The 12,113-nt window shown below is 47.7% G+C and overlaps 1 protein-coding gene across 7 annotated transcripts in view; it reads right to left on the bottom strand.

The window, feature by feature from the left end:
* PISD (phosphatidylserine decarboxylase) overlaps positions 1-12,113 on the bottom strand; it is a 64,569-nt gene that overhangs the window by 6,542 nt on the left and 45,914 nt on the right. For all 7 annotated transcript variants that reach the window (XM_063144012.1, XM_063144013.1, XM_063144018.1 and 4 more), the window contains 3 exons: positions 6,542-6,778; positions 5,614-5,752; positions 4,665-4,811 (listed from right to left, as the gene is read on the bottom strand). In XM_063144012.1, coding sequence (XP_063000082.1) covers positions 4,665-4,811; positions 5,614-5,752; positions 6,542-6,778 — 523 coding nt within the window. The remainder of the gene's footprint in view (positions 1-4,664; positions 4,812-5,613; positions 5,753-6,541; positions 6,779-12,113) is intronic.

The following is a 12,113-nucleotide window of genomic DNA, read 5'->3' as shown; positions in this document are numbered from 1 at the left end:
GAAAACTAAATGGATCAGTACAACCAGAGATATGTCGGTATACCATTGGAAGATGGGACCCCCAGGTCGGAAGGTGGTCAAAATGCTACTGGGGAGGAACAGAGGATAAGTTCAACTAGCCCCAGATGTGATTGTAGCTAGCTCAAAGCCGAAAGGATGGCTAGCGGCCGACAGTGCTGGTGGTGAACGACGAATCCGATGTTCTAAAGATCAACACACCATAGGAACCTGGAATGTAAGATCTATGAGCCAGGGCAAATTGGATGTGGTTATTGGTGAGAAGTCAAGATTAAATATAGATATATTGGGTGCCAGTGAACTGAAATGGACTGGAATGGGCCACTTCACATCAGATCACCACCAGATCTACTACTGTGGACAAGAGGGTCACAGAAGAAATGGAGTAGCCTTCATAATTAATAATAAAGTGGCTAAAGCAGTGCTTGGATACAATCCAAAAAATGATAGAATTATCTCAATTCGAATTCAGGCTAAGCCATTTAACATCACAGTGATCCAAATATATGCCCCAACCACAGATGCTGAAGAAGTAGAAGTAGATCAGTTCTATGAGGATCTGCAGCACCTACTGGATAATACACCAAAAAGAGATGTTATTTTCGTTACAGGAGACTGGAACGCCAAGGTGGGTAGTCAAATGACACCTGGAATTACAGGTAAGCATGGTCTAGGAGAAAAAAATGAAGCGGGACACAGGCTGATAGAATTTTGCCAGGACAACTCACTGTGCATAACAAACACTCTCTTCCAACAACCTAAAAGATGGCTTTATACATGGACTTCACCAGATGGCCGACACCGAAATCAGATTGACTACATCCTTTGCAGCCAAAGGTGGCGGACATCTATACAGACAGTAAAAACAAGACCTGGAGCTGACTGTAGCTCAGATCACAAACTTCTTATTGCACAATTTAGAACCAAACTAAAGAGAATAGGGAAGACCCACAGATCAGTTAGATATGAGCTCACTAATATTCCTAATGAATATGCAGTGGAAGTGAAGAATAGATTTAAGGGACTAGATTTAGTAGATAGGGTCCCGGAAGAACTATGGACAGAAGTTCGCAACATTGTCCAAGAGGTGGCAACAAAAAACGTCCCAAAGAAAAAGAAAACCAAGAAGGCAAGATGGCTGTCTGCTGAGACACTGGAAGTAGCCCAAGAAAGAAGGAAAGCAAAAGGCAACAGTGATAGGGGGAGATATGCCCAATTAAATGCAAAATTCCAGAGGTTAGCCAGAAGAGATAAGGAATTATTTTTAAACAAGCAATGTGCGGAAGTGGACGAAGACAATAGAATAGGAAGGACTTCTTCCAGAAAATTAGAAACATCGGAGGTAAATTCCAGGCAAAAATGGGTATGATCAAAAACAAAGATGGCAAGGACCTAACGGAAACAGAAGAGATCAAGAAAAGGTGGCAAGAAAATACGGAAGATCTGTATAGGAAGGATAATAATATTGGGGATAGCTCAGACGGTGTGGTCAGTGAGTTAGAGCCAGACATCCTGAAGAGTGAGGTTGAATGGGCCTTAAGAAGCATTGCTAATAACAAGGCATCAGGAGACGACGGTATCCCAGCTGAACTGTTTAAAATATTGCAAGATGATGCTGTCAAGGTGATGCATGCCATATGCCAGCAAATTTGGAAAACACAAGAATGGCCATCAGACTGGAAAAAATCAACTTATATCCCCATACCAAAAAAGGGAAACACTAAAGAATGTTCCAACTATCGGACAGTGGCACTTATTTCACATGCCAGCAAGGTAATGCTCAAGATCCTGCAAGGTAGACTCCAGCAATTCATGAAGCGAGAATTGCCAGATGTACAAGCTGGGTTTAGAAAAGGCAGAGGAACTAGAGACCAAATTGCCAATATCCGCCGGATAATGGAGAAAGCCAGGGAGTTCCAGAAAAACATCTATTTCTGTTTTATCGACTATTCTAAAGCCTTTGACTGTGTGGATCATAACAAACTGTGGCAAGTTCTTGGTGGTATGGGGATACCAAGTCATCTTGTCTGCCTCCTGAGGAATCTGTATAACGAACAAGTAGCAACGGTAAGAACAGACCACGGAACAACGGACTGGTTTAAGATTGGGAAAGGAGTACGGCAGGGTTGTATACTCTCACCTTACCTATTCAACTTGTATGCAGAACACATCATGCGACGTGCTGGGCTTGACGAATCCAAGGCTGGAGTTAAAATCGCAGGAAGAAACATTAACAATCTTAGATATGCAGATGACACCACTTTGATGGCTGAAAGCGAGGAGGAGCTGAGGAGCCTTATGACAATGGTGAAAGAAGAAAGTGCAAAAGCTGGGTTGCAGTTAAACCTCAAAAAACCCAAGATTATGGCAACCAGCTTGATTGATAACTGGCAAATAGAAGGAGAAAACGTGGAGGCAGTGACAGACTTTGTATTTCTGGGCGCAAAGATTACTGCAGACGCTGACTGCAGCCAGGAAATCAGAAGACGTTTACTTCCTGGGAGGAGAGCAATGACAAATCTTGATAAAATAGTTAAGAGCAGAGACACCACACTGACAACAAAGGTCCGCATAGTTAAAGCAATGGTATTCCCCGTAGTAACCTATGGCTGCGAGAGCTGGACCATAAGGAAGGCTGAATGAAGGAAGATAGATGCTTTTGAACTGTGGTGTTGGAGGTAAATCCTGAGAGTGCCTTGGACTGCAAGAAGATCCAACCAGTCCATACTCCAGGAAATAAAGCCAGACTGCTCACTTGAGGGAATGGTATTAAAGGCAAAACTGAAGTACTTTGGCCACATAATGAGAAGACAGGATACCCTGGAGAAGAGGCTGATGCTAGGAAGGGGCCGACCAAGGGCAAGATGGATGGACGATATTCTGGAGGTGACAGACTTGACCTTGGGGGAGCTGGGGGTGGTGACGGCCGACAGAAAGCTCTGGCATGGGCTGGTCCATGAAGTCACGAAGAGTCGGAAGCGACTGAACGAATCAACAACAACAACAACAACAACAATTGGCCAGGGTGCATCCCCACAGCCAGGCAGAGCCCAGCCAGGTCGCAGCTGTCCAAGGCTTTGGTGGAGCCAGGCGCATGGCAGGGAGGCTTCACGGTGGTGTCTGCCAAGTTGGAAAGGTTGTGGCAGGGAGGCCTCCCTCCTCCTTCGAACCAGGCAGTCTTGGGGGCTGCCTGGGCAAGGAGTTCACATCTGGAATTCCCCCCCCCCCCGGCTTGTGGATAGCTCTTTTTTTGTTTCACTTTTTTAAAGTAAACAGAACTCTCTGAAAATGGGAGCCTTGTAGGTACCTAACTAAATGCAAAGGAGGCAGGAAGTTGTCTGAGCACGTACGAGCATAAGAAGAGCCCTGATGCTGGATCAGACCAGGGGTCCGTCTTGCCCAGTATTCTGGTCACACAGGGGCCCGCCAGCTGTTGACCGGGAACCCACAAGCAGGACACGAGTACAACAGCACCCTCCCGCCCATGTTCCCTGGCAAATGGTGTAGAGGCATGTAGCCTCTGTAGCATACAGGATAAAAACATACTGCCCACACTCCAACTTGGATGGCTCCGTATCTTTGTATCCCTTCTTCTAACCTTCCTGAGGATTGGGGGGGGGGGGATGGGACAGGTCCACCGCCATGGATTCTGGAGCCTGGCCTGCAAGTCCCAGAGGCTTTTCCCACTGCTGGTTGTCCTCCTCCCTTCAAGGAGAAAGTAACCTTTCTTCTAAAATGTTCAGAATATTTTAAGTGAATCTGTACAGCTGTGGCATTTATTTTATTTATTCTGGGAAAGTAACTACTGCAAGAATAGAAGAAAACTTCTACTTGATGCACTACTCTCCTTTTTCTTGCATTTCTTGGAGGCTTAAGGATGGCAGATGTGATATCATTGATCGATAGCTGATATCCAGTCCAATATCTCCCGTTGTTGTGTTATCCCTCCTCTACCAGATTGTGAATTTAATGGAATGAAAAAGGCCTGGCTGGGTAATGCCACTTGGGATTTTCTCCAAGAAGTCGGAATCCAGCTACTACTTGACTTGAGTCTCCAAAGCTTCTGTGATAACAAGACACAATCCAACGGTAACCACCCCCTCACTCCTACGGCGGCTTCCTTTGTGCATTAACCCTCATTAACAAATGACACAATAGTCCCCGTTCATATTGACCACACTGTCCGCCTTGCAGCAAACCATGAGCAGAGAGCAGGACTGAACACAGTGCCCATGTCAAGCAAGAGTTCAGTTTAAAGGAGTTGAACAGAAGGTACAATTTATCCCGTACAGAACAAGGGAGCTGCACTAATAACAAGGAAGTGCAGCAAACCCAATGAATAATTCACACTTCCCCACAGTGGTGGTATGAAATCCAGTAATGGATCATGAAGGCACCACGTTGGGGAAGGGGGGGGCCAGTGATGCACCTCCATGTACATCACTAATTCTGCCCATGTGGTGCCTTCATACACATTTGCAGAGTAGTGTGACACTGTGGTTAAGTGTGAATTAGTGCTTGGAAATAACACAGTAACTAGTGAGTGACTAAATGTTACACTACCCCACTGACAGATATTATTAAAATGCAGAATGGATGAACAGCACACAGCTTGTGTAGCTCCCATCTCTGGAAACCAGGCCTACCTGGGAAGTGACGCCGGTGAGACACTTTCCAGTCGGTGGGTGAGTGGAAACAGTGGTAGTCTCCAGGTGCCAAGTAAATCACACAGTGATAGAGTTCGTTGCTGTCTTTTGTGACCAGCTGCTTTTGGAAAGAGTTGCGGCAGGAGGCTGGAAGACACCAACGGAACAAGCAAGCTTCAGAGGCTTCTGCATAACACACACAAGGTGGTAGGAGCATTGGAAGCTGCTTGGATCAAGTCAGACCCTGGATCTCCCTAGCTCAATATTACGGGCTGGCCAGCAGCGGCTCTCCCAGGAGGCTTCCCAGGCCCGCTGTGGCTTTGCGGCATTCTGCTCAGAACAGCCGTAAGCACGTGGTTTAAAAACATGACCCAGTTCCCAAATCCGGCACCAGTCCCACGGTTCCAAAAATACGAGTGAGAGAGGAAGTGTTCAGGGCTGGAATGTCTTAGATGCCAACATTTTCTACCACCTTTACATTAACAACGGGACTCCGGCACCTCTTCAGGTGAAGGCAATTCAGCCCTTCATTTCAACAGAAAAAACGGCTGCATCTTTTTCTACTGCCACCATCAGCAAGACGACTTCAGGCCACAATGGCAAAGTCTCCACAGTTCAAAACCTTGTTGTAAGCAAGGAATTGACCCATACAAGGAGGCGTTAGACCGCCTTCTTGTACGCTGCCTGGCAGAGGGGAGATGGGCTCTTACTTTAGTTATACTTCTCCCTCCCTGCTGCCAGGATGGGGACAGCGGCAGGCCTGTGCTTGAGTTCTGGGTGCCTTGCTTCCTCCATTTACCACTCTGCATAGCAACCACAGGGACGTAAGTGCTCCTCCCATGATTACCCGTCTACAATTGGAAGGCTCAGGAAGGAAAACAAAAGTCTTGATTAACAACCAGAATCAAGGACATGGCCCCAAAAGTCGAGCGTGGGTCGGGGGGCTTACCGGGCTTGCTTTTAGGGTTTTCTTTATTGGCATGAGGACCCAGGAAAGACTCCAGGGAGTAAGTGATGCCTTTCACTTGCTCCACCTCACAGTTCTTCACTTGTCCAAAACTGAGGATCTTGCCATCAGATGGGCTGATCTACAGGGACCAAGCAGCAAAAGAGAATTCTTGTTGTTTTATCCTGCTTTCTACAAATCCAGCCAAGGTATAAAACAATAGAACAATAAAAGTCAAACTAAAAATACAACAGTAAAAACAACAAGCAGCAGTAAAATAGCATAAAACAGACTAAAACCATACAAACACATGGAGTGTTTTTTCAAATGTTGTTTTTTAAATGTTTCCAAAACCCATTTAAAGGTGGGAATTTAATGATGGGTTTTACTACCACAAGATGCAGTGACGGCCACCAACATGGATGGCTTTAAAAGGGGATGTAAAATTTTATCCATTTTTATCCTCACAACGACAACAACCCTGTGAGGTAGGTTGGGCTGAGGGTCTGTGACTGGCCCAAAGCCATTCAGTGGGTTTCCATGGCTGAGTGGGGACTCAAACCCGGGTCTCCCGACTCCCAGTCCCACACTTTAGCCACTGCACCACACTGGCTCTTATGGAGGACGAGGCTGTCGATGGCTACTAGTCCTGATCGCCATACGCGACCTCCGGTCCCAGGGGCAGCACATGCCTGTGGGGAAGGCAAGTGGGAGGGCTCCACGGCGCTCATGTCCCGCTTGTGGGCATCCCAGAGGCAGCCGTTCGGCCGCGTTGTGAACAGAACGCTGGACCAGAGAGGCCTTTGGTCAGATAGAGCACGGCTCTTCTTGAGGTGGAGGGTACCGCTTTTCTGTTTGGACCCTTGGAGGCATGGTTAGAAGTGAAGCTTCTCCGAAGACACCACACAAACCGCTGGTCTCTGCAACGTACCACGCTGTGGATGCCACAGACAGGCCGGGCCTGCGGCTTCAGCTTCCGCCTGAAGAATTCACTAAGGTTTCTGTAGTGATGCAGGTCTTCCACAGCTGCCTCCTTCATGTTGACACCAAAAGTCCAGATGTACAAGCTGAGGACAGGCTTCCGGAGCCAGGTGGGCAACTCGACATTGTTGAGGCGTCCCCAGGCTCGGGAGAGCAGTCGCGTTGGCACTGATTTGTACAGGGAAACCTAGCGAGAGAGAGAGAGAGAGATGCAGCAGTGGAAAATGGGCCCTATTTTCACAACAGTCTTCATCTAATGCAACACCTGCCCACCCAATTTAAGATATCAAATACCCACACACACACACACACACACCACACACACCCAACCATCCTTGGCTTGACTCCTTAAAATGCAAGAGATCAAAGGTGGCAAGGACCTGGGTTGGGAGACAATGGCCCACCCTCTCCCTCCATTGACACAGAGAGGTGAGAAGGCTGGATATAAAGGCAAGCAAATTACAGGCTAATTAATATGATCACCTCAGCTTTTTGTGTCAACAACACTGAAAGGCCCCAAAACTCATTTCTCTGCTCACAAAATGAAAACCACTCCCCAAGAAAAAAGGCAGCGCAATGAGTAGCAGCACCACGCAAAAGCTCGTCTTTCTTACACAGAGAGTTCCCGTGGCCTTGACCGCCTGTGCCAGTTGCAGGGAGTTTCCCCAAAGGGATCACCACTCGCTCGTCCGTCTTTTGCAAAGCTCGTGGGAAACAAGCTGCTTGCTTGCATTTTAGGGCTGAGTGATGAACTTTGGGTGCTTCCAGGTGAGGCGTTTAGCGTGCAAATCGCCCTGTTTCTTTCACAGCATTGCCTGCTCCAAACCTCCCATATTTCCCCCACTGCTTCTGTGTGTGTTTTCTTCCCACAATAATCCATTAAGGAGGGCAAGATAAACAGCGGCACATTTTTTTAATTGATTGTGCCAGGAGCCCTTTCTCATCTGCTTCTCCCTTTGCAGGTGAACATCCCCTGTGTTCTTAGCATAACATAAAAAGCATTGTGCTGGAACAAGGCAAAGGCCTACGTGATCCAGCATTCTGTTCACCCCCAAACAAAGCCCATAAGTAGGGCACCCTCCCACTCATGTGCCCCAGCAACTGGGATTCAGAAGCATACTAGAGGTAACACACAGCCATCATGACTAGTAGCCACTGACAGCTTTATCCTCCATAAATCTGTCTAATTCCCTTTTAAAGCCATCCAAATCGGTGGCCATCACCACATCCTGTGGTAGCAGCGAATTCCATAGCTCCATATGGGAGGTATGTGCAGTGTGACGAGCCCTTTTTATCTGTCCGGAATCTCTTGCTGTTAAGATTCATGGGAGGACCCATCAAAAGGTTCCAGTATTATGAGGGAGAAAAAGTGTATACATGAAAACGGGACTTTTTGCCCCAACAAAATTTTGCCATTTTAATGCCCACTCTCCCAGCTGAGAGATCCTTTTGGAGTCTTCACAACCTTTTTTCATTTTAACATCCCTAAATGATTTGGTGTCATCAGCCAACATGGCCACCTCACTGCTCATTCTTAATTGAGCAATTCACAAGAACAATTTATGAGAGCATGTTTTAACACGCACACACACACACACCCCTGCCCCCCACCAAAGGAACTCAATAACGGGCTCAAGTTAAAGGAAGCCAGATTCCGGCTGGACATCAGGAAAAACTTCCTGACTGTTAGAGCAGTGCGACAGTGTAATCAGCTACCTAGGGAGGTTGTGGGCTCTCCCACACTAGAGGCATTCAAGAGGCAGCTGGACAACCATCTGTCAGGGATGCTTTAGGGTGGATTCCTGCATTGAGCAGGGGGTTGGACTCGATGGCCTTGTAGGCCCCTTCCAACTCTGCTATTCTATGATTCTATGATCTGAAAGCAGTGGGTAAAAATCATGAACCATTCAAATAAAATGTGTGTGTGTGGGCGCACAAGAGAGACAGAGAGAGTGAGAGCACCAACACAATATTCGGAGGCCGACTCCTCCTTGGAAAGTGAGAGGGCCACCCTACACCCGCTCAATACTTTTCTTTCCCCCTCACTGAATTATTCCTCCCAATAGGCAGGGCCATGAGCCTCCCTCCCTCGATTGGAAGGAGGCCATGCCCAGGCCCCATCCTGCCTGCTCCAAGCCACCGGAGGCTTCATGGAGGTTTGTTCCTCTCAGAGTACCAGGCCAGTTCTCCTGCCCTAACCTTAGATTAAGCTACTGCGGCTGGAGCAGAAGCTACTCGCAAACCTGCTTGCAAACTCTGGAAGGGTTTCTGGTGGCTTCGAGGCCCCTATCCACTAGGCCTTGCCATGAGCAGTTTCCCTCCTTTGAGGAAGACCGGCGAATTGTGTACCTTGGCATGGCCGGAGGCTGCGAGGTCATGTCCAAAGGCGACCATACTGCTCCTTGAGAGCTTCTTGCCTGACCCTCATAGACTAGAAGGGGAAAGAACAGGCGGACTCCTCTTCAACTCCTGCTTCCTCCTTTGGGGTGATCGTTCTCTGCTCTTGCTGTCCCAAAACTAGCCTGGGCCTCCTTTCATTTGAGGGGCCAGACCTGCCTGGTTTGCATGGCTCTGCCTGGCAGAATGAGTGAGAAGAGCCGCCCACTCAAGGACATCCTCCTCCTAAGCAGAATTAACTCCTCACAGTCAGCCCGCATTCCTGGCTCTCCCATGATCATTACCTGAGCCAAAGGAGGACGTTTGCAAACCATGTCTACGTGCTGCATTCAAAGGCCATTGACAGCCTGGCCCTATCCCTAGCTGGACAGTTTAGCCCCACTTGATACTACACGCAAGCGAATTCACACACACACCCCTTTGCTGCAGCTTAGGAAATGAGGCAGAACTTTGAGAAAGGGGCCAGGTGGTGGCCCTTCCATCCCCAAAGAGCTCTTTGGCTGAAGGCGTTTGCAGCAGCACGGCCAGCTCTGAGGCCAGCTGAATCCTAGAATCCTAGAACAGCAGAGTTGGAAGGGGCCCACAAGGCCACCGAGTCCAACCCCCTGCTCCATGCAGGAATCCACCCTGAAGCTTCCCCAACAGAGGGTTGTCCATCTGAGACCTGCTCCAGGGCAAGAGGACAAGGGCTACTCTTGCACAAGCGCCCAGAGCTTGGTTTGGGAATCCTCCGTTCAGCTGCAGCAGGATCAGCTTCTTAGCTATTTTTCTGATGGGACCATTTTGCATTAACTGCTCTGTCAGTGTCACCACAGCTGAGAGACTGGCAAGGGATGTGCTGCTCATGAAGTGTGAAGTAAGATGGGATGTATGTCAGAACTGGGTGGGAACAAGGTAAAGAATTTTGGGATAATCTGTAGTTAGTGAAGCCTAATGAAATTGCAGTAGCTAACCCTTTAAATCCCCAATGCCGTTCCTCTTTAAGAAGGTAAAGAAAATATCCATAGAATAAATGAGGGGAATGGCAGGGATTTTTTAAACAGCCATAAAATTGTCTGTAAAAAGACAAAAAAGAAAAAAGGGAGGGGGGAGGGACAGAGAGAGAACGAATAGCAGGGGCATCTCACACTAGCCAGAATTGATTTGCTAAGGACAGATTTTGGCAAGTGAATCTTATCCCCCTTTGATAAGAATCCTGCCTACTGGATCCATCCTAAAATCACACCCAACGCAATCCCAGGCTTAACGCCCGAAATGGGGCAAATCCAGGATAGCCGCCCCTTTCACGTTAGCCTGCCTGTGCCTGGAGCCCCCGCTTAGCCTCCCTCCCGTCGTGCCCCACAAACACACCAACGCTGCCTGGAAAAGGGCTTCCAAACGAGACTTGCATTGTGCGTGAATCACAGAATATTATGGGGCAGGTTAATCATGTCATTGTTTTAAATTGCTGTACATTGCCTAGATGGCTTTTTAGTGGATAGGGAGGTATATAAAAGTTAATAATAAATAAACTTCCACTCACAGGGCCCCCCCCCCATGTTTTCCCACCACTTCTTCCCATCTCTTTGCTTCCTATGGAAAATCTGCTAAGGGGAAAAGATGGAATTGCTGCACAACGTCTTCTGGATTGTTAGACCTCGGAGCCATCCGTCTGGAAACACCCACAGCAGGTGGGAACGTGCAGGGCGTCGTTTTCACCCATGGTTGCCTAAGTTGTGGAAAGCCCCTCCTGACAGAGGCCCACCTGCTCAATGTCCCCATAAGCAGCCATAACGTGGGTTTTAAGAAGGCGGCGCTGAGGGCTGAGTCATTCATTTGCCCCTCTCCCCAATATGGCAGTCTGGTTTTATTCTTGTCCTTGGCTGTGTTTGGATTTGTTTTATTACAATTGTTTTAGTAACAAAAGTTGTTGGCTGCCTTGAGGGCTTTCCATCCAAAATGCAGGAGAAAAATGTTTTCATAAATAAAATGCACTTCAGTCCTACGTTGATGGCATTCCACATAACAACCCAGAAGCAAGATCAGATTGAGAAAGTGTCATGCAGAGCAGTTCTTACATCTATCCTGTTGACGCAGAAGGAAGGAAGGAAGGTGGTGATCACCTGGTGGTGGTCCCAGCGCTGGAGCTGCTCAGCGTTTTTATTACTGGGGCTGGGCAGCACAAGAGACGCGCGCTTGAGCTTCTGCCAGCAGGCTGCACCCGCTGCCCTCCAGAAATCACCTCAGGCCCACGGGTGGGTGGAGGGAACAGATCGGCCCCCATCTATCAGCCAGAGAAGCAGCAGCTGCAGGAGGCTCCCTGCCAGAAAGAGCTCTCCGGTCCAACAGCCACCATGTCCTGGGACTGCAGACACAGCGAAGAAGAATGCTCCAGCCCTCCACGTCATCCAGAGGAATCCAAGGGCCCCAAACGCTTCTCAAGCACGAACGGCAGCGAGGGAAGAGCAGCTGGGCCCAAACTGAATACGGCCACCTGCTCCTCACTCATCGCTCCTCACACGGAACAGACGCCCCTCCTCTGCCTTTCCCCTCACCTCCTTCCCTTGCGTCTCCTGTCTTTTCAGTTTGTAAGCCTATGGGCAAGGCTTGCCGCTATGGAGGACAACTGTGTGAAAAGCAGGACAGAACACAGCAAATAAATAAATAAATCTGTGAGATGAATGAATAGCTGGGGAGGGTAAAATTCTAAAATTTCTTTTAGAATTTAAGATTAAGTATTTATATATTGTTACCCAGCCTTTACTCCCCCAAACTGATTTCTACACTATGTAATAAAAACACTTTTATAGAAAGACTAGAGATGTAAAACGTCTTGAAATAATGACGCCACGGGGGGAAATGTTTTTAATCCTCTCTGTAAGATTCCCAGTACAGCTATTATTTCATTCCCTAATAAAATTATTGATCTAAAGTATATTTTACAGATAGACTTTACGCTCAGTTTCTCAACATGTGAGTCAAGTCACCATTGTGTATTCTTGACAGTAAATGTGCATTCTTGACCGATTGGGATTTGTTGTATAGATTCCTGCATTCCTGATGCTGTTGCAGGCATTTAATGTAGTTCTCCTAATCTATTCATTAAAATATAATGACGTTATGAATATACTGATCTATCCATAGAA

The sequence above is a fragment of the Elgaria multicarinata genome, chromosome 18 (genome assembly GCF_023053635.1).
Source record: "Elgaria multicarinata webbii isolate HBS135686 ecotype San Diego chromosome 18, rElgMul1.1.pri, whole genome shotgun sequence".
Lineage (NCBI taxonomy): Eukaryota > Metazoa > Chordata > Lepidosauria > Squamata > Anguidae > Elgaria > Elgaria multicarinata.
The sequence above is the reverse complement of the archived record's forward strand: the minus strand, read 5'-3'. Positions and strand labels throughout refer to the sequence as shown.